The sequence below is a fragment of the Scyliorhinus canicula genome, chromosome 1, assembly GCF_902713615.1.
Source record: "Scyliorhinus canicula chromosome 1, sScyCan1.1, whole genome shotgun sequence".
Classification (NCBI taxonomy): domain Eukaryota; kingdom Metazoa; phylum Chordata; class Chondrichthyes; order Carcharhiniformes; family Scyliorhinidae; genus Scyliorhinus; species Scyliorhinus canicula.
In genome coordinates this window covers 166,603,750-166,630,878 of record NC_052146.1, presented here as the reverse complement: position 1 = coordinate 166,630,878, position 27,129 = coordinate 166,603,750, and the positions used below count along the sequence as shown (strand labels likewise).

General features: G+C 51.4%; 1 protein-coding gene and 1 non-coding gene across 2 annotated transcripts in view; both read right to left on the bottom strand.

The window, feature by feature from the left end:
- Nucleotides 1-23,456, bottom strand: part of LOC119969069 (interleukin-6 receptor subunit beta-like) — a 291,637-nt gene extending 268,181 nt beyond the window's left edge. The window contains exons 1-3 of the mRNA XM_038802271.1: nt 23,395-23,456; nt 23,051-23,137; nt 833-1,144 (exon numbers count right to left, since the gene is read on the bottom strand). Coding sequence (XP_038658199.1) covers nt 833-1,144; nt 23,051-23,117 — 379 coding nt within the window. The 5' untranslated portion in view covers nt 23,118-23,137; nt 23,395-23,456. The remainder of the gene's footprint in view (nt 1-832; nt 1,145-23,050; nt 23,138-23,394) is intronic.
- Nucleotides 8,417-8,488, bottom strand: trnag-ucc. Its single transcript has one exon. It is a non-coding gene; the product is annotated as a tRNA-Gly (tRNA).
- Nucleotides 23,457-27,129: the final 3,673 nt, after the last annotated feature.

The following is a 27,129-nucleotide window of genomic DNA, read 5'->3' as shown; positions in this document are numbered from 1 at the left end:
TCTTGACAAACTAAGGATGGGTATAGAGGGATACGGCACAAGGAAGTGCTGAGAGATTTGGCAAAGGTTGGTATCATGACCGGTACAGGCTTGGAGGGCCGAAGGGCCTGTTCCTGTGTTGTGTTGCTTTTTTGTTCTTTGTTCATTTCCACTCTGCCTACCCCAGCAAAGTGAGGAAAGAACAATGGTTATCCAGATGCTGAGGTCTTTGAGAACATAAAATCCCTACAGTGCAGAAAGAGGTCATTTGGCCCGTTGAGTCTGCACTGGCCCGCCGAATGAGCACTCTCCCTCAGCCCACACCCCACCTTATCCCTGTAACCCTGCCAATCCACCTAACCTGCATATCTTTGGAGTGTGGGAGGAAACTGGAGCACTTGGAGAAAACCGACACAGACACAGGGAGAACGTGCAGACTCAGCACAGACAGTTACCCAAAGTCGGAATTAAACTCGGGTTTCTGGCGCTGTGTGGCAGCAGTGCTAACCACTGAGCCACCGTACCACCCTTTTGTTTGTTTTATTTTTGCTTTTATGCTGTTCAGACAGAATGTTGCCCGTCTCACAGTCTGGAGCCCAGTGTAAATCAGGAAAAACCCTTAGAATTGATATTTTATGGATAAACAGGAAGGTGACAGCATGAGGACTTGCCCTGAGTGAACTGGTATCTCAGCCTTCCAGGTGTTGCCATCTGAGTTGCATTGTTTACAAAATATATCTTGTGGAGGAGTGCAAAATTATTAACGTAGCAATTTGGAGACAAGGTGGGAAATGGAGATAGCTCAGGTTTACAAAGTAACTGGAATTTTATGTTTCTGACTGTTGATACTTACAGCCAGTGTAGATTCTCACGTCATTTCGCAGAGTCACTCCTGGTCCTTGGTGGATCTGACAGCTGAGCATTCCAACGGTTTGATTGAAAACAGGAATGTTGACCTGAGATACAGTGCTATTCAGAATGGTGTACTGTGTCCTGGGAATGTCCACTTTGTTCAGTTGCCAAAATATCTTGGAGGCATTTGTAAGGAAGGCGACATCACAGGAAGTGTTTGTTATTGCACATATAGCAGCCAGTGGAGAGCCCCATTGCACAGTATCAGTGCTCACTAGAATACGGATGCATTCATTTGCCTCCAAAACAGCTCCTGTAAAGCAATGGGACCAATCTTTTATTTTCAAAAGGCAGTACTGTAACCTTATATTTAATAATAATAATCCTTATTCTCACAAGTAGGCTTACATTAACACTGCAATAAAGTTACTGCGAAAAGCCCCTCGCCTCCACATTCAGGCCCCTGATTGGGTACACAGAGGGAGAATTCAGAATGTCCAAATTAACTAGCAGCACGTCTCTCAGGACTTGTGCGAGGAAACTGGAGCATCCAGAGGAAACCCACGCAGACACAGGGAGAACGTGCAGACGCCGCACTGACAGAGACCCAAGACGGAAATCAAACCTGGGACCCTGGAGCTGTGCAGCGACAGTGCTAACCACTGTGCTACCGTGCCGGATAGCTTTGAGTGAGCTGGGTAGCACTGAGTGTGCTGCATAGCTTTTGAGTATGCTCGGTAGCATTGAGAGTCAGCTGGATAGCTTTGATTTCGCTGAATAGCTTTGTGTGCCCTGGATTTGTGTGCACTCAATAGTTTGAGCATGCTGGATAGGTTTGAGTGTGGTGGATAGCTTTAAGTGCACTGGATAGTTTTGACTGCACTGGATCACATTTATTGTGCTAGATAGTGTTATGGGACAGGGCTTAGAGAACCCCAAAGTGTATCATGGAGTTCACCTGACCCACAACTTTTAATAGATTGTAGTTATGGGGAACACACGGGCGCACTCTGCAGGTGCCAGCACGGTAGCATGGTGGTTAGCATAAATGCTTCACAGCTCCAGGGTCCCAGGTTCGATTCCCGGCTGGGTCACTGTCTGTGCGGAGTCTGCACGTCCTCCCCGTGTGTGCGTGGGTTTCCTCCGGGTGCTCCGGTTTCCTCCCACAGTCCAAAGATGTGCGGGTTAGGTGGATTGGCCATGCTAAATTGCCCGTAGTGTCCTAAAAAAAAGTATGGCTAAGGGGGGGGGGGGGGTGTTGTTGGGTTACGGGTATAGGGTGGATACGTGGGTTTGAGTAGGGTGATCATGGCTCGGCACAACATTGAGGGCCGAAGGGCCTGTTCTGTGCTGTACTGTTCTATGTTCTATGTTCTATGTATGATGCAACAGAACTCTACAGTATTTTAAAATTGAAACAATGTTTAATTATGAAACCAGTTTGTTATAACCTGCCTGCTTATCACTGTCTGGGGACTAATGGCAATCCCATAGTCTTTCGGGAGTATGACCTTGCCCAATGAGGGAGGCGGATAAATCATTAGCAGATTCCCTGCGTAAATATAGCTGGGCAGTATGGAACCAGTTAGAGAGGAGTGAGCAGCAAGGGAGTTACTGCTGCTGTTGTGTGTATATATGTATATGTTATTGTAAATAAATGTTATTACTTTCTATTCTACAACTCGTGCTGGATTCTTTGTGGCCCTCACAAAACTGGCGACAAGGGTTAAAGTAGATAGCTGGCTACACTGCTGAAGCCACCTCCCTGGATTTTTGTTGGATACAAGTTGGAAGTTTTTTTTCTGTGACACCATGCCTCTGTACGGACGTTTGGATGTCTTTGATGCTGTGCTGGAAAGTTGGAACCAGTACGCACAACGGATGTTACTATTTCCAGGTGAACAACATCACCGAAAACGAGCATCAGGTGGTCAATTTGCTCACCGCCTGAGGCCCGCATACGTTTGGGGTGATTAGGAGCCTTACGTACCCAGCTGCACCGGACACCAAGACATTTGATGAACTTGTGACCTTGGTGGGGCAACATTTTAACCCAATCCTGTCCGCGATAGTCCAGCGTTACCGGTTTAATACCGCTGAGAGGACCCCAGGAGAATCCCTTGCCGAGTTTCTATCCAGGCTATGCAGGATTGCGGAGAACTGTGACTATGGTGAGACCTTGTCAGAAATGTTACGTGACCGTTTGGTTTGCGGTATTAACAATACGGCCACCCAGAGAAAGTTGTTAGCCACCGTTCCCACGCCGGCGTGGGGACATAGCCCCAGAATCAGAGAATCCAGCCCATTGCCTAGCAAAGTGATTTGTTCTTCCACACTTAATAATAATAATAATAATAATAATCTTTATTGTCACAAGTAGGCTTACATTAACATTGCAATGAAGTTACTGTGAAAAGCCCCTAGTTGCCATATTCCGGACCCAGGGCGGGATTCTCCCTTCTGGGGACTAAGTCCCCACGCTGGCAGGAAAACCGGCACCAACCACTCCGGCGTCAACAGCCCCAAAAACTGAGGAATTCTCCGCATTTTCGGGGCTAGGTAAACGCTGGAGGGGTTGGCGCCGCTCCAGCTGGCGCCGAAGGGCCAGCGCGGGTTTGCGCGTGCGCGGAACGGCTAACGTGATCAAGCACATGCGCGGACCGGCCGGTGTATTTCCGCCATGCGTAGACCAGCTGCCATATTTCCGCGCATGCGCGGGGGTTCTCTTCTCCGCACCGGCCCCCAGACAATGTGGTGGAGCCCTATGGGGCGGAGGAAAGAAGTCCCCCCACGGAACGAGCCCGCCCGCAGATTGGTAGGCCCCGAACGTGGGCCAGACCACTGTGGGGGCCCCCCCTGGGGTCGGATCCCCCTGCGCCCCCCCAAGGGCCGCCCCCATACACTCACCTGCCAGGTCCCGCCGTGCGTAAGGTGAGTAATTCATGCCAGCGGGACTAACCAAAACTGGACGGCCGCTCGGCCCATTGGAGCCCGGGAAATCGCCGGGGGGGGCGGTCACTGTCAACGGCCCCCGACCAACGTGGCGGGAATCCCGTCGCCGGCCAAAGAACAGCGCCGGAGAGTATGGCTGCTGGCGTCGGGGCTGGATTGCGCCTTGACCCGGGGATTCTCCGACCCGCTGGGGGTCGGAGGATCCTGGCCCCTGTTTGGGTACATAGAACATACAGTGCAGAAGGAGGCCATTTGGCACATCGAGTCTGCACCAACCCATTTAAGCCCTCACTTCCACCCTATCCCCGTAACCCAATCACCCTACCGAATCTTTTTTATCAATAAGAGACAATTTAGCATGGCCAATCCATCTAACCTGCACACCTTTGGACTGTGGGAGGAAACTGGAGCACATGGAGGAAACCCACGCAGACAGGGGGAGAACGTGCAGACTCCGCACAGACAGTGACCCAGCGGGGAATCAAACCTGGGACCCTGACGCTGTGAATCAACAGTGCTACCCATTTGTGCTACCGTGCTGCCCAAAGGTACGGAGGGAGAAGTCAGGATATCCAATTCACCAACAGCACGTCTTTCAGGACTTGTGGGAGGAAAGCGGAACAGTCGGATGAAACCCAACGCAGACATGGGAAGAACAATCAGACTCCACACAGACAGTGACCCAAGCCGGGAATCAAGCCTGGGACCCTGGAGCTGTAAAGTAAAAGTGCTAACCACTGTGCTACCGTGCCACCCACTTGGAACATGCCTTGCCAAGCACCTCCATACTCCCGGAACGCCTTGACCCACTTCAATTCGCATATCGTCGCAACCGGTCCACATCAGACGCCATTTCCCTGGCCCTACACTCATCCCTAAAGCATCTCGAAAACAAGGACTCCTACATCAGACTCCTATTTATTGACTTACAGCTCCGCCTTCAACACCATAATCCCAGCCAAGCTCATATCAAAGCTCCAAAACCTAGGACTTGGCTCTCCACTCTGCAACTGGATCCTTGACTTTCTGACCAACAGACCACAGTCAGTAAGAATGAACACCAACACCTCCTCCACAATAGTCCTCAATACCCGTGCCCCGCAAGGCTGCGTACTTAGCCCCCTACTCTACTCCCTGTACACACACGACTGCATGGCAAAACTTGGTTCCAACTCCATCTACAAGTTTGCTGACGATACGACCATAGTGGGCCGGATCTCGAATAACGACGAGTCCGAATACAGGAGGGAGATAGAGAACCTAGTGGAGTGGTGCAGCGACAACAATCTCTCCCTTAATGCCAGCAAAACTAAAGAGCTGGTCATCGACTTCAGGAAGCAAAGTACTGTACACACCCCTGTCAGCATCAACGGAGCCGAGGTAGAGATGGTGAGCAGTTTCAAATTCCTAGGGGTGCACATCACCAAAAATCTATCCTGGTCCACTCATGTCGACGCTATCACCAAGAAAGCACAACAGCGCCTTTACTTCCTCAGGAAACTAAGGAAATTCGGGATGTCCACATTAACTCTTACCAACTTTTACCGATGCACTATAGAGAGCATCCTATCGGGCTGCATCACAGCCTGGTATGGCAACTGCTCGGCCCAGGACCGCAAGGAACTTCAGAGAGTCATGAATACCGCCCAGTCCATCACACGAACCTGCCTCCCCATCCATTGATTCCATCTACACCTCCCGCTGCCGGGGAAAGCAGGCAGCATAATCAAGGATCCCTCCCACCCTGCTTTTCCAACTTCTTCCATCGGGCAGGAGATTCAGAAGTCTGAGAACACGCACGAACAGACTCAAAAACAGCTTCTTCCCCACTGTCACCAGACTCCTAAATGACCCTCTTATGGACTGACCTCATTAACACTACACCCATGTCTGCTTCATCCGATGCCAATGCTTATGTAGTACATTGTATATATTGTGTTGCCCTATTATATATTATCATGTATTCTGTTTAATTCCCTTTTCTTCCCATGTACTGAATGATCTGTTGAGCTGCTTGCAGAAAAATACTTTTCACTGTACCTCGGTACACGTGACAATAAACAAATCCAATCCAAACATTGTCGGGGCAAATGTTGATTGCCGCATCGCTGGCACAAAATAGCAGATCAGGTCGGTGGTTTAAAATTCGTCTTTGAGTGTATCACTATGTTTATGGTGCTGGCATCTTCTGCCATACTGATGCCAGAATGTTTCAGATAGAGCACGCCAATCTGCTGTGCAGCTAGCTCGCTTGCGGGGCAAATATTGATAGCGTTTTTTTGCTGAAGCTCTTCTTCCCTCAATAGCCTCTGAAGTACCTTATCATTCGATATCTATCATACTATATACATTAATAGATAACTATATACATTAGTGTGCATATGCGTATCACCACACTGTTCCAAGAAAGAGGCATCTCATTCACCAAAGATCAATTATAGTAAAGTGATTTTAAAAAATCATGCCATCAAAGAACATTAGTTCACCAACAATCCTGCCCACAAATAACACCAATCGCAAACATGGTGAGACGGAGACAGGGATGGGGCTTGTCCCCTTTTGGGGAGAGGTCTGACTGGATTGCTCAGTGGAAAACCAGCTTGGTGTCGCTGCATCAAATGACCTCCCTCTGTGTCATACATTTTTACTCTCTATCCCATGAAGTTGGCTGGTGAAGGATATAACCAGAACTAATCTTTGCAAAATTTTACTTACAGAATTACACATTGCAAACATGCAGCTCTTAGCCCAACAGCCATAGTTATCTTTTGTGTTTATTTATACAGGAGTTCAAGTGAATCTCTGGTTAGGATTGGATTGGATTGGATTTGCTTATTGTCACGTGTACCGAGGTACAGTGAAAAGTATTTTTCTGCGAGCAGCTCAACAGATCATTAAGTACATGAGAAGAAAAGGGACCTTCTGGCCTGCATGTGACTCCAGACCCACAGCAATGTGGTTGCCCTTTAACTGTTCACTGAAATGCCAAGCAAGAAAGTTCAGGGACAATTAGGGATGGGCAATAAGCATTGGCCCAGCCAGTGACACCCCCATCCCATTAATGAAAAGAAAAAGCTCACGACCTGCATACAATTAAATACAGTAATATATCCTTTTTGTCTCTTTAAATAAAAATTAGAAATAATCGGCAGGATTCTCCCATTTAACGGCAGAGTGTTGACGCCATCATAAAAACTGGAGAGTTTAATGACGGAGTCATCGGACTGCTAAGTGTAGCGATCCTCTGCCTTACAGGAGGCCAGCACAGCACTGGAGCGACCCACGCCACTCCAGCTGTTGATACCTGCATCAAACGTGCGCCGGAGGTCTGCGCATGCGTGCTGTGACCAGCGCAAATGCGCACAAGTGCACTGCGATCAGCGCGAATACGGACATGCGCAGTAGCTTCCTTCTCTGCGCCGGCCCTGACGCAACATGGCATAGAGCTTCAGGGGCTGGCACGGAGCAAAAGAGGACCCCACCACGAGAGGCTGGCCCGCCGATCGGTAGGCCCCGATCACGGCCCAGGCCATAGTGGAGGCCCCCCCTTGGGCCGGACCCACCTCCCCCACCACCAGGCCGCCTTCAACAGGATGGACTCCGAGGTCCCGCCGGGTAAGACCACATGCGAATGGCGCTGGCGGGACTCGGGCTTTGTTGGGCAGCCACTAGGCCCATCCCGGTCGGAGAATCGCCAGGGGGGGGGGCGGGGGGAGGGTGTGCCTGGATCGCCCCCCGACCGGCGACGCGCCGACCACACTGGCGCGAATGACGCTGATTCACCAGTCACGGGAGAATCGGCAGACCGGCATCGAGACGGCGTCGGGCGAATCGCGCCCAGCCTGCCGATTCTCCGACCCGCATGGGCTGCGAGAATCCCGCCCAATATGTCTACAATTTAAACCTTCTCTATTATGTGAGAAAATGTAGATACAACTAGTAGAAGAGATAAGGGAGAAACCAGTGGATCTGGTGTATTTGAACTTTCAGATGGCTTGTAATAAAGTCCATCGGAAGAGGTTAGGGCCAGGATTCACCCCTAACCGTGAATCACTCCAGCGTCGGGCCGCCTGGAAGGTGCGGAATCCTCTGCACCTTCAGGGGCCGGCAGAGTTGGCGAAGGGACTCTGCCGGCAGGCACGAGTTGGCGCTTGCGTGGGAGCGCCTGCATGTACATAGAGTACATAGAACATAGAACAGTACAGCACAGAACAGGCCCTTCGGCCCTCGATGTTGTGCCGAGCAATGATCACCCTACTTAAACCCACGTAACCCGTATACCCGTAACCCAACAATCCCCCCATTAACCTTACACTACGGGCAATTTAGCATGGCCAATCCACCTAACCCGCACATCTTTAGACTGTGGGAGGAAACCGGAGCACCCGGAGGAAACCCACGCACACACGGGGAGGACGTGCAGACTCCACACAGACAGTGACCCAGCCGGGAATCGAACCTGGGACCCTGGAGCTGTGAAGCATTGATGCTAACCACCATGCTACCGTGAGGCCCCGAAATGATGAGAAAGTTACTTATTTCACTCCCCTCCCTAATTGGTCATAAAGTCTGAGTGAGAAACTGTTTTTCTTCCTCAGTTTGAAACTAACGAAGGGGCGCACTAATTTGTTATTGCGATGGCTGGGAATCGAACCCGGGTCAACTGCTTGGAAGGCAGCTATGCTCACCACTATACCACCATCGCTCACTCGATGTGCTGGAGTGATCCCAGCGTATGCGCGGGGGGGGGGGGGGTTCTTCTCTGCACCGGCCATGGCATGAATCCCACCCTGCCAACCCGACGCGCGGGAACGGGAGTCACGTTGCGCCGGTCAGAGGTCATGGGCAGTAGCCCCCCCGGCAATTCTCCGTCCCGCGATGGGCCGAGTGGCCGCTCGTTTTCGGCTGGTCCCGCCGGCGTTACCTGGCTCTGCTGGTGGCCTGCGGAATCCTCGGGAGGGTGCGGGGGGGGGGGGGGGGGGGGGGGGGTGGGGGGGGGGAGATCCTGGTCCCGGGGGGTGCCCCCATAGTGGCCTGGCCCACGATCAGGGCCCACCAATCCGGGGGCGGACCTGTGCTGTGGGTGTACTCTTTCCGTCCGCGCTGGCCGCTGTAACGGCCCGCCATGGCCGGAGCAGGGAGGAACTGCTCTACGTATGCGCTGGGATCACGCCAGCACACTCTGGCGCTCCTATGCATGCGCCAACCCCGCCGGCGCCGACCTAGCCCCTGAAGGTGCAGAGGATTCCGCATCTTCCGGGAAGCCCGACACCGGAGTGGTTCACACCACTCCTCGGCGCCGGTACGGCTCGCCCTGCCGGATAGGGGAGAATCCCGGCCCTGGTCCCGCTGGTAAATTCTGCACTGTAAATTCTATGATAATTCTATGTAAGGACCTGGTGTATTTCACGTCAGCGGGACCGGCTGGAAACGGGCAGCCACTCGGCCCATCACGGGGGAATTGCCAATTACCCCCCGACCGGCGCGACGTGATTCCCGCCCCCGCCGTAGAATCCGGCAGCCAGCGTCTGGGCGGGATTCACGTCGCCCCCCCCCGCCCCCCGGTGATTCTCCGGCCCGGCTGGTGGTCAGAGAATCCCGCCCTAGGATTCTCCTTCTTGAAACCATTTAATGACTGAGATTCCACAGCACTATGGGGCAGTGAGTTCTCAACCTAAATTTGTGACCTCTCATTCTGGACTGCTGCACAAGGGTGAACATTTGGTCTACATTTGTTTTATCAATCCCTTTTATAGAAAATACCTCAATCAGATCACCTCTCATCCTTCTGAACTTGAGCGAGTGTAAGCCCAAATATTTAATCTCTCCTCATACATCAACCCTTTTATCCCCGGAATCAATCTGTTGAACCTCCTCTCAACTGCCTCAAAATGCCACCACATCCTTCCTCAAATAAGGAGACAAAAACAGGACACAATACTCCAGATGTGGTCTCACCAACATCCTATACAATTGCAAAAACACTTCTGTACTTTATTCTCGCGTCCTTTTGCAATAAACTCTAACATTCCATTTACCTTTTTATTACATGCTGTACCTGCATACCAGCTTTCTGCGATTCATGGACAAAGGGGCAGCAGGGTAACATGGTGGTTAGCATAAATGCTTCACAGCTCCAGGGTCCCTGGTTCGATTCCCGGCTGGGTCACTGTCTGTGCGGAATCTGCACGTCCTCCCCCTGTGTGCGTGGGTTTCCTCCGGGTGCTCCGGTTTCCTCCCACAGTCCAAAGATGTGCGGGTTAGGTGGATTGGTCATGCTAAATTGCCCGTAGTGTCCTAATTAAAGTAAGGTTAAGGGGGGGGTTGTTGGGTTACGGGTATAGGGTGGATACGTGGGTTTGAGTAGGGTGATCATGGCTCGGCACAACATTGAGGGCCGAAGGGCCTGTTCTGTGCTGTACTGTTCTATGTTCTATGTTCTAAAGACACCCAGATACCTCTGCCCAGGTGCATTTTGAATCTGCTTTCCATTGAGATAATAATTTGCCTTTCTATTTTTTGGCCAAAATGGATAACCTCACACTTATCCATATTAAACTCCATCTGACAAACTTTGGCTGAGTCTGGCATCAAAGACCCCGATCAAAACTGGAGTAAATGGGGATCGGGGAAAAGCTCTCAATTGCTTGGTGTTATACCCATCACAAATGAAGATAGTTCTGGTTGTTTGAGGTCAATCATCTCTGTTTCAGGACATCACTGCAGGAGTTCCTCAGGGTAGTGTCCCGGACCCAACCACCTTCAGCTGCTTCATCAATGATCTTCCTCTTCCTCCCATCATATGGTCAGATGTGGAGATGTTCGCTTAAAACTGCACAATGTTCAGCACAATTCACACCTTCTCAGATGCTGCTGCAGGCCGTGTATGACTGTAGGGGGCATGGTGGTGCCTCAGAGCACCAGGTACCCAGGTTTGATTCCGATCTTGGGAGATTGGTCTGTGTGGAGTTTGTATGTTCTCCTATGTCTGGGTTTCCTCTGGGTTCTCTGGTTTCCTCCCAAAGTCCAAAGATGTGCAGTTTAGGTGGATTTGCCATTCTAATTTTCCGTTTAGTATCAAAAGATTAAGTGGGGTTATGGAAATAGGACAGGGGAGTGGACCTAGGTTGGGTGCTTTTTCAGAGGGTGGGTGCAGACTTGATGGGCCAAATGGTCTCCTTCTGCACTGTAGGGATTGTATGATTCTCTGTCAAAATGCAACAAGACCTGGATAATATCTGGCTTGCGTTAACAAGTGCCAAGTAGCATTTGTGACTCACAAGTGCCAGGCAATGACCATCTCCAACAAGAGAGAATCTAACCATCATCCCTTGACATTCAATGGCATTACCATTACTGAATCCTCCATTATCAACACCCTGGTGGTTATCAATGACCAGAAACTGAACTGACTCGACATAGTAATACTGTGTCAACAAGGTTAGAGTCTAGAAATCTTGTGGCATGTAACTCACCTCCTGTCCACCATCTACAAGGCACAAGTCAAGAGTCTAATGGAAGACTTCCGGTGATGGTGATGTTCTGAGCAGACATTCATCTGGTGGCTCTCCTCCAGAACATAACCAAATAGCACTTTTAGGCAGATTTAGGCTATAAATTCAACAGCATCACACGCTGAATCAAGAAAGGGAATCAGAAAGGCAATCGCCCAAGGCGGGGAACAACCGAGGACGATTATCATTGATACCAGAATCGTGATAGGATCCTGAGGTGGGCGAGACAGACAAAGGCGAATAGCTGGGAAGGACACAGGATCTGGGTCTAACAAGACATTCGGGTGGACATGGCAAAAAGCAGGGCCGAATTTAATTAAAAGAAATCGGCCCTGTATAGGAACGGGGTAAAATTTGTAATGCTCTTCCCAGCCAGGCCCTGGGTGACATTCCAAAATAAGGAACTCGACTTCAACACCCTGATAGAGGCAGATGAGTTTGGTCGGTTGTGGTGAATGTAACATGGTAATTCACACTGTATCTTTGTAAGCGCAGTAGCGTTTTCCGACCACTAGGCGGAGTAGCTCTGGGGATGCTCAGGAGCTTGTACAGTGCTCCACCCTTGGCTCCGCCCATGACTCCTCCCCCTTGTGCTGCTGTATAAATACCCGTGTCCAGAGTCAACCTGCAGTTCACCGAGAGTTCTTCAACGGGTAACAGGCTGGCTCTGTAGTAAGTAGATTAAAGCCTATATTCATATCGGAAAACACGTGTCTGGTGAATTGATGGTCCCATTAATTTAATCTATTTAAGAACAGTCAAGATCGATCATGGAATCAGCCCTCAAGCCTGGACCTCGACCCGCAGGGTGCAGAGGCAAAATAAATCTCCCACTGGCTGCTGTGCTTTAAGGCCTACCTGGCAGAAGCAAGCACAGCCGAAACAACAGAGGAACAGAAGTTAAGTCTACTGCACGTGAGGGTGAGCCACCGAATCTCTACGCAACTAAACTCGGCCGGTTCATATACTGCAGCGCTAGTGGTACTCGATAAGATATATGTAAGGCCCATTAGCGAAGTTTACGCACGCCATGTGTTCATGACTCGCCGCCAGCAGCCTACAGAATAACTTGCCAAATTTTTAAGGGAACTCAATAATTTGTCAAATGACTGTAATTATCAAGCGGTTACTTGAACACAGAGAATTTGCTGTACGCGATGTTTTTGTAGCGGGCCTCAGGTCTAATTATGTGCGCCAACGACTGCTGGAAAAGGGGGCCCAAGATTTAGAAACAACTGTGGAAGCTACAACCACGATGGAGGTCTCCTTCCGCAGTCTTAACTCATTCCCCGCGGACCCCGCGACCCAATCATGGGCCCCCGACCTTTACTACGCGGCCGCCCAGCCACCATGCTGCCCCAGCCAGCCACTATGCTGCTCCAGCCAGCCACTGTACTGCTCCAGCCTGCCATTTCTGCGGCCAGAATCAGCACCCACAGCAGCACTGCCCGGCCCGCAACGCGACCTGCAGCAGCTGCGGGCGGAAAGGTCACTACGCAAGAGTGTGCCTCGCTAAAAGGGCCCCAGCTTCCAACTCCCCAGCGGCACAAAGTAATCACTCCCCACACCCGCAGGCCCACGGGGCCCAAAACGCTGCGGCCTATGCCCCGACTCCGCCCCCTCCCACCACGTGCGATCCATGGGGGCCGCCATCTTGGCAAACCTCCCCCACGCGGCCGGCCACGTGCGACTCATGGGGGCAGCCATCCTGGATGCCATCTTCCTCGCCGCCCGCCACGTGCGATCCACGCATCTCCTTGCTCGGACAACTAATCGGAAGAGTACGACTATGAACTCAGAGGGCAGTCATCACGGGGCCACTCCAGCACAGCTGATCAAGCCGCCGACTACCCGCAACTCAGCGCAGTCACTCTGGACCAATCACGATGGCAGAGATCCAAATCAACGGGTACCAAACGCCCTGCCTCTTCGACTCCGGGAGCACTGAGAGCTTCATACATCCAGACCTGGTAAGGCGCTGTTCGCTCCCCGTTTTCCCTGTGCGGCAAACTATCTCATTCGCTTCAGGCTCCCATTCGGTCCAGATCCAGGGACGCACCGCCGCGACACTCACAATCCGAGGCGCTAGCTACTCAAAATTCAAACTCTACATTTTGCCTGACCTCTGCGCGCCTCTCTTATTAGGCCTAGACTTTCAATGTAACTTTAAGAGCCTCACTCTCAGCTTCGGCGGGCTCCTGCCCCCACTCACTATCTGCAGCCTCGCTACGCTGCAAATTCCCCCCCCCCCCCCCCCCCCGCCTCCTCTCTTCGCCAATCTCACAAAGGACTGTAGACCCCTACCCACTCGTAGCAGGCGGTACAGCCTGCAGGATAGGGTATTTATCAGAACTGAGGTCCGAAGGCTTCTCAGTGAGGGGATTATAGAGGCCAGCAATAGTCCCTGGAGAGCTCAGGTGGTGGTCGTTAAGACCGGGGGAAAATTCCGCATGGTTGTCGACTATAGTCAGACCATGAATAGATTTATGCTCCTCGACGTGTATCCCCTCCCCAGGATTGCAGAGATGGTAAACCAGATCACCCAGTACCGGCTCTTTTCCACGGTGGATCTGAAGTCTGCATACCAACAGCTCCCAATCCGCCCGGAGGACCGTCACTACACGGCATTCGAGGCCGATGGCCGCCTCTTCCATTTCCTCCGTGTCCCTTTCGGCGTCACTAATGGGGTCTCGGTGTTCCAACGAGCAATGGACCGAATGGTGGACCAGTACGGGCTGCGGGCCACGTTTCCGTACTTGGTCAATGTCACCATCTGCGGCTATGACCAGCAGGACCACAACGCCAACCTCCACCGTTTTCTCCAGACGGCACAGAAACTAACAAGAATGTTTACTTTCTAAACGTCGTAGATGAGTTCTCCCGTTTCCCATTTGCTATCCCGTGCCCCGACATGACCTCCCACAGTCATTAGGGCCCTGCATAGCATCTTCACCCTGTTTGGTTTCCCCAGCTACGTACACAGCGACCGGGGTTTGTCCTTCATGAGCGACGAGCTGCGTCAGTACCTGCTCAACAAGGGCATTGCCTCGAGCAGGACTACCAGCTACAACCCCAGGGGGAACGGGCAGGTGGAGAGGGAAAACGCGACGGTCTGGAAGACCGTCCTACTGACCCTTCGGTCTAGAAAGCTCCAAGTCTCCCAGTGGCAGGAAGTCCTCCCAGACGCGCTCCACGCTATTAGGTCCCATTTGTACACAGTGACCAATCAAACCCCTCACGAGAGGCTCTTCATTTTTTCCAGGGGCACTACCACGGGGGTCTCACTTCCGGCATGGCTGAGGACACCGGGCCCCGTACTTCTGAGGAAACACGTCAGGGCACACAAAACCGACCGCCATGTTGAAAAGGTGCGCCTGCTCCACTCCAACCCCCAGTACGCATTCGTCGAGTTCCCTGACGGCCGTCAGGACACTGTATCCCTCCGGGATCTGGCATCTGCCGGCATCTACCCCCCACAGAAGGACCTCTCACCCTACACCCCATGCTGCCGCCCCCTCACGCTCCCGAGCCCACGAGCTCACTCCACCAGTTCCGCGCACCCGCGCCGGCCAGCCCCCAGTCGAACCAGGAGAGTATGAAGCTCGGATACAACCCTCCCTGGAGTCCGCCATCGTACCCCAGCACACAACACCCACCCAGCCACCGCAAGAGGCTGCAACCCCGGTGCTCCGCAGATCACAGCGGACAGTTCGACCACCGACTTTGTAAACCACCACCCCTGCTGAACTTGATTTTTTTGCAGGGGGTGAATGTGGCGAATGTAACATGGTAATTCACACTGTATCTTTGTAAGCACAGTAGCGTTATCCGACCACTAGCGGGAGTAGCTCTGGGGATGCTCAGCAGCCTGTACAGGGCTCCACCCTTGGCTCCGCCCACGACTCCTCCCCCTTGTGCTGCTGTATAAATACCCTTGTCCAGAGTCTGCCTGCAGTTTACCCAGAGTTGATCAACAGGTAACAGGCTGGCTCTGTAGTAAGTAGATTAAAGTCTATATTCATATCGGAAAATACATTTCTGATGAATTGATGGTTCCATCAGCGGTCAAAGGGCCTAGACAAGGAGCAGGCGAAGCAGCGCTGAAGGCGAAGCAGAGGAGGAAAGAGAGAGAGAAAGAAACTTTTTTTTAAAATATTTTATTAATTCATGGGACATGGGCGTCACAGGCGGTTCAGCATTGATTGTCCATCCCTAATGCCCCTGAGGGGGCAGTTAAGAGCCAACCACATTGGTGTGGATCTGGAGTTACATGTAGGCCAGACCAGGTAAAGGCAGCAGATTTCCTTCTCTGAAGGACATTAGTGAACCAGATGGTTTTTTCCAACAATCGACAATGTTTCATGGTCATCATTAGAATTTTAATTCCAGGTATTTTACTGAGTTTAAATTCCATCACATGCCATGGTGAGATTATCCTGGGTCTCTGGATTATTAGTCCAGCGACAATACCACTCTGCCACCGCCTTCCCGCATGGACATGTGATATGTTTGCACGGGACTGTGCTGCCTCGCTTTCATCAGATAGATCAGATAGTAAGGAAGGGCAAGGGCAGCTGAATGCAGGTGAGGGCGAGGCATAGGCAGAGAGAGCAGACAGTCAGGGGGCATGGGACAGCTCTGAGAGCAGGGCCACCACATGAGCAGGGAAAGCGAGCGCAGGAAGTACAATAGTAAGAGGGGCTGCGGTGCATTTCCCGGCAGGGAGGGAGTGTCTGGAAGGGGGGGGAGAACACAGGTACAGGGAGGAGGAATGCAAAGGTAACATGGTGGGAAGAAATGATTCATTTTCAGATTGGCTTTGACAGGTAAGTTGCTGGACGAGGGAAGAAGATGGCCACACAAGTAGCCACTTCGGAGGGTCCCTAAACAAAGGGAAGCTCCAGAGTGCAGGGGTGCACCCATGTGGCGTACACAAAGTTGACGGTCATGTGGGTGCCCCCTCGACAAAGGGAAACCCCGGAGTACAGGGGCCCGACCTCATGGTGAGAACGGTGACCACGGTCATATTGGACAGCCCCCAAACAAAGGGAAACCCCAGAGTGCAAGGGCATGTCCACCAGCTAAGTATAGTTGATCCTGCAGGAACCAGGGGGACAGAAGCCCTCCACCAGGATTATCACCTGGAATGCCAGGGGACTTAACGGCCCAGTGTAAAGATCCAGAGTCTTCACCCACCCAAGAAGTTTGAAAGCAAGAGACCCACCTGAGGGAGAAGGACTGACTGCGGGTAAGGAAGGCCTTAGAACATAGAACATAGAACAGTACAGCACAGAACAGGCCCTTCGGCCCTCAATGATGTGCCGAGCAATGATCACCCTACTCAAACCCACGTATCCACCCTATACCCGTAACCCAACAACCCCCCCCCTTAACCTTACTTTTTAGGACACTACGGGCAATTTAGCCTGGCCAATCCACCTAACCCGCACATCTTTGGACTGTGGGAGGAAAACCGGAGCACCCGGAGGAAACCCACGCACACACGGGGAGGACGTGCAGACTCCGCACAGACAGTGACCCAGCCGGGAATCGAACCTGGGACCCTGGAGATGTGAAGCATTGATGCTAACCACCATGCTACCGTGCTGGCCTTGGTGGGACAAATTCATGCTAGGGCTAGAAGAGTAGCAATACTGATAGCAAGGTTATAGGAATGGTTACGGACCCAGGGGGATGGTATATCATAGTCAGCAGTGTCCTGGACGGGTCACCGGTAGTTCTGGTAAACGTGTACGCTCCCATCTGGAATAACATGGATTTAATAAAAAGGAATATGGCGGAAATCCCCGACATTGACACACTGATTGATCATGGGGATGACTTCAACTGCGTACAAGACCCACTGATGGACCGATCAAGCTCTAAAATAGCGAAAAAGACAGACATGGCTAGGGAACTGGGAACTTTAATGGAGCAGATGGGGGCAGAGGACCCGTGGAGTATCCTACACCCCGGTGAGGTGCCAGAGGATAAAGTATACTCCCGAAATAACTTCTTTGCAGTGGGAAAATCGGTGCTTCCAGAAATAGCCAGAGCAGAATACATCTCCGACAACACCCCACGTTACATGGATGTGAGGTTGGAGATAGACCATGCCCAGTACCCTGCATGGAGTTTGAAGCATGGACCTCTTGGCCGACAAGGTCTTCTGCCAGAAAACATCGCAAGCCATAGGCGAGTTCATCACCTACAAGCAGAATGGGGAAGTCTCAACTCCCACATTCTGAGAGGCATTCTGGTGGTGACCAGGGAGAGATGGAGATTATAGCCTACAAGACACGTAGAGATAGGGAAGAGAGGGGAGCTGGGCAGGAACTAATCGACTCCATCCTGGAGGTCGCCAAAAAATTCCGAGACACCAACCGCAGAGCTTCTAGCGGAGAGGAAGCAGCTAAAAATGGACTTTAACCTGCTGTCCACCAGGAAAACAGTGCACCAACCCTGCCAGACACAGGGAACTTCTATGAGCACAGAGAGAAAGTTAGCTACCTGTTGGCTAACCAGCTGGGAAAGCAGGCAGCTACGAAGGAGATAGTACAGGCGAAGGATAGCAGAGGCAAATTGGTAGCCGAACCACAAAAGGTCAACTCAGCATTTGAGGTTTTCTACTGGAGACTGCGGCGAGATTCTCCGACCCCACGCTGGGTAGGAGAATCGCTGTTTGGCCGCGCCACGCCGAGCCGATGCCGGGATGCAATTCTCCGCAGTGCGGAGAATCTGCGCCATTGGCGGTGGCATGGTTGGCGTGGCGCTGGTCGGAGGCCGCACTCCGGGGCTCCCCCACGATTCTCCGGCCTGGATGGGCCGAGCGACCGTAAAAAAATACCCGACTCCCGCTGGCGCCGTTGTAACCTGCTCTGAGCCGGCGGGAACTCGGCGTTGAACGGTCCGGTTGCGGCCTGTGGGGGGGGAAGGGGGGTCCGACCAGGGGGGGGTCCGATCGAGACCCGCCGATCGGAGGGCCTGCTTCTCTGTTCTGGCCTCCTTTCTTCCGCGCTGGCTCCTGTACTCCTGCGCCATGTTGGTTCGGGGCCGGCGCGGACAAGTGAGACACCGTGCATGCACGGAAATCGCGCCGGTGGGACTGCGCCGGACCCATTGCACATGCGCGCATCCCCCGGTCCCATTCCACGGCTGGATCAGCAGCTGGAGTGGTACGAACCGCTCCAGTGCCATGCTGGCCCCCCCTAGGGGCCAGAATTGCTGATCCTGGGGTTGTGCTGATGCCATTGAGAAGCGCGACGGCGTTTTCGACGGCGTCAACACTTAGCCTCAGGATCAGAGAACCCTGATGGGGACATAAAAACATAAGAGCATAAGAACTAGGAGCAGGAGTAGGCCATCTGGCCCCTCGATCCTGCTCCACCATTCAATGAGATCATGGCTGATCTTTTGTGGACTCAGCTCCACTTTCCGGCCCGAACACCATAACCCTTAATCCCTTTATTCTTCAAAAAAACTATCTATCTTTACCTTAAAAACATTTAATGAAGGAGCCTCTACTGCTTCACTGGGCAAGGAATTCCATAGATTCACAACCCTTTGGGTGAAGAAGTTCCTCCTAAACTCAGTCCTAAATCTACTTCCCCTTATTTTGAGGCTATGCCCCCTTTCACCCGCCAGTGGAAACAACCAGCCCGCATCTATCCTATCTATTCCCTTCAAAATTTGAAATGTTTCTATAAGATCCCCCTCATCCTTCTAAATGCCAACGAGCACAGTCCCAGTCTACTCAACCTCTCCTCATAATCCAACCCCTTCAGCTCTGGGATTAACCTAGTGAATCTCCTCTGCACACCCTCCAGTGCCAGTACGTCCTTTCTCAAGTAAGGAGACCAAAACTGAACACAATACTCCAGGTGTGGCCGCACTAACACCTTATACAATTGCAACATAACCTCCCTAGTCTTAAACTCCACCCCTCTAGCAATGAAGGACAAAATGCCATTTGCCTTCTTAATAACCTGTTGCACCTGTAAACCAACTTTCTGTGACTCATGCACTAGCACAACCAGGTCTCTCTGCACAGCAGCATGCTTTAATATTTTATCGTTTAAATAATAATCCCGTTTGCTGTTGTTCCTACCAAAATGGATAACATCACATTTGTCAACATTGTATTCCATCTGCCAGACCCTAGCTTATTCACTTAACCTATCCAAATCCCTCTGCAGACTTCCAGTATCCTCTGCACTTTTCGCTTTACCACTCATCTTAGTGTCATCTGCCAACTTGGACACATTGCCCTTGGTCCCCAACTCCAAATCATCTATGTAAATTGTGAATAATTGTGGGCCCAACACGGATCCCTGAGGGACACCACTAGCTACTGATTGCCAACCAGAGAAACACCCATTAATCCCCACTCTTTGCTTTCTATTAATTAACCAATCCTCTATCCATGCTACTATTTTACCCTTAGTGCCATGCATCTTTATCTTATGCAGCAACCTTTTGTGTGGCACCTTGTCAAAGGCTTTCTGGAAATCCAGATATACCACATCCATCGGCTCCCCGTTGTCTACTGCACTGGTAATGTCCTCATAAAATTCCACTAAATTAGTTAGGCACGACCTGCCCTTTATGAACCCATGCTGCGCTGCTCAATGGGACAATTTCTATCCAGATGCCTCGCTATTTCTTCCTTGATGATAGATTCCAGCATCTTCCCTACTACCGAAGTTAAGCTCACCGGCCTATAATTTCCCGTTCTCTGCCTACCTCCTTTTTTAAACAGTGGTGTCACGTTTGCTAATTTCTAATCCACCGGGACCACCCCAGAGTATAGTGAATTTTGGTAAATCATCATTAGTGCATTTGCAATTTCCCTAGCCATCTCTTTTAGACCTCTGGGATGCATTCCATCAGGGCCAGGAGACTCGGGGATGAAATAGTTCTTCGATGGGCTGGACATGCTGGTCGTGGGGGACGACAGGTGAGGGGAACTGGAAGCACCAATAGGACTGGGATAGATCATGGAGACCATCAACTCCATGCAGGCGGGGAAGGCACCAGGACCGGATGGTTCCGGCGGACTTCTACAAAAAATTTGCATCAACCCTGACCCACACCTATAGGACATGTTCGCAGACTCGCTAGCAAGGGGCCCCCTGCCTCCAACACTAACACAGGCCACAATATCGCTGATACCCAAAAAAGAAAAAGACCCACTGAATGCGGATCAAGACCCATTTCGCTGCTCAATGTGGACGCGAACATACTCATGAAAGTACTGGCTAAGAGACTGGAGAGCTACATACCAGAGATGGGTGCAGAAGAGTCAAGGTAGACAGCTAACTGTGAACATCAGGCGGCTTCTGACTGTAATAATGACCCCCTCCGGGGAGAGAACATCAGAGGTGATTGTCTCCCTGGACGCAGCAAAGACCTTCGTCAGAGTCGAATGGAAATACCTCACAGGTACTGGAGCGGTTGGGCTAAGGTCGGAGTCCACCTCGTGGGTGAAACTCCTGTTCAATGTCCCCAAGGCGAGCATTCGGACCAACATCACCAGCTCTGAATACTTTCAGCTGCACAGAGGCACAAGGCAGGGATGCCCTCTATCCCCACTCTTCTTCACCCTAGCAATCGAACCACTGTGAGGTGCGAAAGGCTGGAAGGGCATCCTAAGAGGAGGCAGAGAGCACAGGGTTTCACTCTGTGCGGATGACCTGCTCCTCTACATCTCAGACCCACAGAATGGCCTGAAAGTAATCATGAAGCTCCTGGAAGAGTTTGGGTCCTTCCCGGGCTACAAAATCAACCTGGACAAGAGTGAAGCATTCCTGGTGAACTCGAACGGGGACGGGGCAGAGCTGGAGGGACTATCATTCAAACTAGCCAAAGCAAATTCCGCTACCTGGGGATCCAGATAGCCCATGACTGGACACGGATCCATAAATGGAACCTGACCATTGTTACGTTCTGATGCTTGGCCGGGAGGGATCATGCATAGTAGAACATCTAGTTCTTAACTAGTTACATTTTTATTATTTCCTGGCGGGAAGCTGCAGACGATTAAGATGATCAAAGTTCCTATTCCTGTTTAGATCCATACTGATCGCCATCCCCAAGGGACAGACAAAATGGTGTTTGGGTGGGGGGGGGGGGTGAAAAAACTCAAGGAGCCCCAAGTCTACACTGCAAAGGAGAAAAAACATGGGTGGCCTGGCTCTTCTGAAGCTGCAATACTATCACTGGGCTGCCGCAGCTGGGAGGGTGAGGGGATGGATCCAAGAACCGAACACAGAATGTGTGAGGCTGGAGGAATTCTCCTGCAAGGGAACGACCCTCTGAGCCCTCTTCACGGCAGTGCTTCCATCCCTCCCGGTGAAATACACATCCTGCTCAGTGGCGGTAGCCACATTGATGACATGGAACCAAATGATTTCAGTTTAACCGAGATTTTCCATGGCCCCCATCTGTGGCAATTATAAATTCCCACCAGCCATGCTAGACACCACCTTCAAGAAGTAATAATAATAATTGCTTGTCACAAGTAGGAATCAATGAAGTTACTGTGAAAAGTTCCTAGTTGCCACATTCCGGCGCCTGTTCGAGCAGCCGGTACAGGAATTGAACCCGCACTGCTGGCCTTGTTCTGCATTACAAGCCAGCTTTTTAGCCCACTGTGCTAGACCAGCTAAACCAGTGGAGACAGGACAGGGGAACACTAGAGGTCAGGGACTTTTACATGGGGGACAGACGCGCAACCCTTGACAAAATAACAGAAGAACTGGAACTGCCAATAGGACAGGAGCTCCGGCATTTACAAATCAAAAACTTCCTCCGCAAGGAGACAACAAAGGTCCCCTCGGGCCCGAGAGACACTTTGCTGGAGGAACTACTGGGCACGGATAGTAGGGAGAAGAGAAACTGTGGGGACATCTACGGACAACTTCTGGAAAGGGCTAGAACACCATTAGATAGAGCACGGCTGAAATGGGAGGACAAACTTGGGACGGAAATGAGTTGGGGACTCTGGAGTTAAGAACTAAGTAGAGCCAACTCCACCTCCTCTACAAGACCTACATATGGGGAAGAGGGCTGATGCCCTGGCTTTTGCTTGCTTACTCGCATGCCGGAGAATCCTGCTCGGCTAGCAATCAGCAGCACCACCCACAGCTGCAGACTGACTGGCAGACCAGTAAGAATTTCTGCACCTGGAGAAGATCAAGTACACCATCCAAGGGTCGGATGAGGGCTTCCACAAAGCATGGGGGCTATTCATCAGCCTGTTCCAAGCCCTGTTTGAAGCCAATAGTGATTAGGAAGAAACAGGGGCGAGGCGGACCGATGAGGGCAGACGAAAATGCACAAAACAGAGAGCAGCCAGGGGGCACCACCAATGCAAAGTGGCAGCCGTGAGTAACAACCACACTCCAGGCATTCACCAAAATCCTGGAATTCCCACCTTAACAGCACTGTGGGGTGTATCTACAGCACATGGACTGCAGCTGTTCAAGAAGGCAGCTCACCACCACCACCTGATGAGCAATAAATGTTGGCACTCTTGAATACATTTTTAAAAAAATATCCAATTAGCAGTGATGGGGCTCATACAGGATCAGCTATGGGGGTGTCATGACCAGGCACAGTTCGAATGCAGCAATTCCGCCGCAGGAGGCTGCAGTTCTCTCTGTCAACAGTACACAATGTTTACTGGCATAGCCCTTACACATCAACACTGCCTACATCGCAAGCATAAGTATAGCAAAATAAATTCTCCTTACCTGTTCGAAGACTGAGCAGATGAATAAGACAGAACAGCGGAGTGATTGAACCTGGGAATATCAACATAGTGCTGACTGAAACACCACCTGCCAATGACAAGAGACCATTAGGAGACAGTTAGCTAAAGCTGTATCAATATAGCCACAACATGATCAGCTGAACCAAACACAGACCAGGACAGACTGAATGTGCACAAGGACTGGCAGTGAAACAGGACAAGGCGGGAGTACAATATAACAAACAGGGCCATGTGGGAGGGGCTTGTGTCCCCTCCTGCGAGTGAGTAGAAGGTACAGTGCCAGAGGACATTAAGTTGAGCAGTATGGAATGGACAGTAGAGTACCAGCATGCTGAGTATCTCTGCTTTCTCTGAAGGCTGATCTCAGTGGCTGCAGAGTCTTTTGTTGCAATCACCTGACAGGAAGCATAATAAAACCAAACCAATCAGCTTGGGTCATTTCCTTTCCTCAGACCCAGCTTCCAGCTGCCAACAGTTGCCTGTACTTTCAGGCTGAGCTTGTATATGACGCAAGTAAATTGTTTCTCAACAGTATTTGCACCAACTATACTGTCCTGTGTTCAAAGGGCTCTTACATATGAACATACACATTAGGAGCAGGAGGAGGCCACTCAGCCCCTTGAGCCTGCTCCACCATTCAATAAGATCATGGCTGATCTTTTTTTAAATATTTTTATTGCCATTTTGCATTTAAAAACAGAACTTTGCAGAAGAAAAGTACAAGACAACAATAGTAATAATCCACACAATAGTAACGACAACAGATGGTCCCCAAAGTTGCCGCCGTGTGCGACCGATGTCCCAATTCTATCTTGCATTGTTTACATTAGTGTTTGAGTAATGTGGTGAATGTATAATTCACACTGTGTATCACTGTATCCCCCCTGTGGGCTTCATCTGTGAGCCGTTGCGCGACTCTGCCCACAGGGGGAGATGAGGAGCTTGTACAGGGCTCCTCCCTTGGCTCCGCCCATGGCTCCTCCCACAACCGGAAGTATAAAGTGCTGCGGTCTTGCAAGCCGACCCTCAGTTCATCTAGTCGCAGGCAGGCTCAGTTGTAAGTCAATTAAAGCCACAGTTTACTTCTACTCGTGTCTTGAGTGAATTGATGGTCGCATTGAGTGTATTATACAGTTTTTCTGAAGGGTTCTTACTGAGATTCCTACCGCTTGGTGGCAAGAGTTACACCCAGCTTTATCCACATATTTACATTCATTGCCGGGACCCTTCACCTCGTTTGCAGATTGTCTTTGTTTTGGTGGTAGGGAGGGGAGTGGGGGGAAGAGTCCTGTTCCCTAACCCCTGACTTTTCAAAGGAAGTCAGGCAAGTCCATCTTCCAGGTTTGGCCCGTGTGGGAGGCGTTTGTGTCCCCTCCTGCAAGTGGCTCTCCTCCCCATTCCTTCTCAACTATTTGCAAGCACCTTTTCATCCAGGAGGCCTTCCCTGTTCCCCCCTTTCTACCGCCACTTCCGATCCCCCCTTCCCTAGCTGCTCCCCCCTCTCCTCTTCCTAGTTAGCTGCTGTTGCGAACAGGTCAATGAAGAGGGCTTATGAATTTTTTACATGTGTTGTGGAATCTCTCCTTGAATCCCTTGTTGCAAACTTTATTTTTTCCAGTCTCAGGAACTCAGCTCGGTCAGACAGCCGTTCCAAGGTCCTGGGTGAGGCTACCGACTTCCAACCTTGCAGAAGCCTGACAATCAGTGACGCAAAGGTCAGGGCGTCTGTTCCCTCCTTGGCCAGAGCTCTGGATGCTCTGACACCCCAAAGACTGCCACAGGTGGCTCAATCTTGCCCCATCACCCTGGAGGTAGCCTCGAAAAGAGCGTCCAGAACTCCCCGAGACTGGAGCAGAACGAAAACATGTGGGTGTGGTTGACCGGGCCTCCCTGACACTGTTCGCACTTATCCCCACCTCTGGGAAGAACCCTCTCATGCATGTCTTGGTGAGGTGCATTCTGTGCACCACCTTGAGCTGCATCAGGCTGAACCCAGTGTAGGAAGAGATGGAGTTGATCCAGTAACATGCCTCGATCCACATCCTATCTCCATGCCCATCTTCTCCCCCCTCTGGTCTCGTCCAGTGGGTCCTCATAGAATCATAGAATTCCTACAGTGCAGAAGGAGGCCAATCAGCCCATCGTGTCTACACCGGCCCTTGGAAAGAGCAGCCTACTTAAGCTTAAGTCCACCCTATCCCCATAACCCAATAACCCCACCTAATCTTTTGGACAGAAAGGGACAATTTAGCATGGCCAATCCACCTAATCATAGAACATAGAACATAGAACATAGAACAGTACAGCACAGAACAGGCCCTTCGGCCCTCAATGTTGTGCCGAGCCATGATCACCCTACTCAAACCCACGTATCCACCCTATACCCGTAACCCAACACCCCCCCCTTAACCTTACATTTAGTAGGACACTACGGGCAATTTAGCATGGCCAATCCACCTAACCCGCACATCTTTGGACTGTGGGAGGAAACCGGAGCACCCGGAGGAACCCACGCACACAGGGGGAGGACGTGCAGACCTCCACACAGACAGTGACCCAGCCGGGAATCGAACCTGGGACCCTGGAGCTGTGAAGCATTTATGCTAACCACCATGCTACCCTGCTGCCCCAAATCTGCACATCTTTGGACTGTGGGAGGAAACCAGAGCACCCGATGGAAACCCAGACAGACACGGGGAGAAAGTGCAAGCTCCACACAGACAGACACCCGAGGCCGGAATTAAACCCAGGCCCCTGAGCTGTGAAGAAGCCGTGCTAACCACTGTTCCACCGTGCCGGCCTGAACTTTTCTAGGAGTTGTGCATTGACACTTGTCGTCCCCTAACCAGTCCAACCCTACCACTGTGCCCAGAAAAGTGTGGTCCGGGTCTCTGGGGGGAATGTTTTTGTCTCCTAATGGAGAAAGTCGCGCAGCTGCAGGTACCTGAGCTTGTTTCTTTTCGGGAGATGGAGTCTCTCGGAGAGTTCCCCAGGGCTTCAGTCTATCATCTACATAAGTCCTGAGCCTCAGTGTCCCTCTGTCCTCTAGGTCACTGTGGTGGTATGATTAACATAGCTGCCTGCCATTGGTGCAAAACACCGGCTTACCATTGGCCCTGGTCAGTCATGTGCCTCTCGACTGATTGGTTGAGACCAGTCATGTGACGGCTCCCCGATTGGTCGAGGGGCTGAGTTAACCCCGCCTCCAGGGCGAGGTATAACTACCCAGTACGCCCGCGGTCGTCCATTTACTGTAGTCGGCCGCAGGGCTAACATCTAGCTTATTAAAGCCTTACTTTTGTACAGCAACTCGTCTCGCGTTCAATTGATGGTTTATCACTCACGTCCCAAATGTGGGAACTATTGTTGCCGGTGCGAACCTGTAGTTGTTGCAAATGGTGATCTCTATGGACATCTGACAAAGTTTGAAGTGGTGCCTGAACTGATTCAATGTCCTTAGGATAGTTCCTACCACTGGGCTCAGGAATAAGAGGTTCGGCAGGGCCAGGCCTCCCACATGTCACCCTCGCTGTAAGATGGTCTTATGAATCCTCGGATCTCTTCCCCCTGCCAGACAAAGGCCATGCTGATCCTGGTGAAGAAGGATTTGGGGATGAAAATCAGGAATGATCTGAAAACGAAGAGGAACCTAGGCAGCACATTCATTTTCACGGTCTGCACCCTTCCCGTTCGCGAAAGTTTGAGTGAGTCACATCTCCGCAGGTACCTCTTCACCTCCTCCACTAGGCTGGAGAGGTTCAATTTGTGGAGCCCTTTCCAGATGTGGGCCACTTGAATCCCTAGATACCTGAAATTCGTTTGGTCACTTTAAACGGTATTCCCCTGCAGCTCCGCCTTCCTCTTGGGGGTTCACCGGGAATATTTTGCTCTTTCCCAGATTACGTTTATAACCTGAGAAGGCAATGAACTCCCTAAAGAGTCCCATTATCTTTCCCATGTTGGTTACGCAGTTCGACACGTAGAGGAGCAGGTCAGCTGCTTAGAGCGAGACTCTGCTCCCACTCTGAATGCCTACCCGCCAGTTTGCTGATCTCAGGC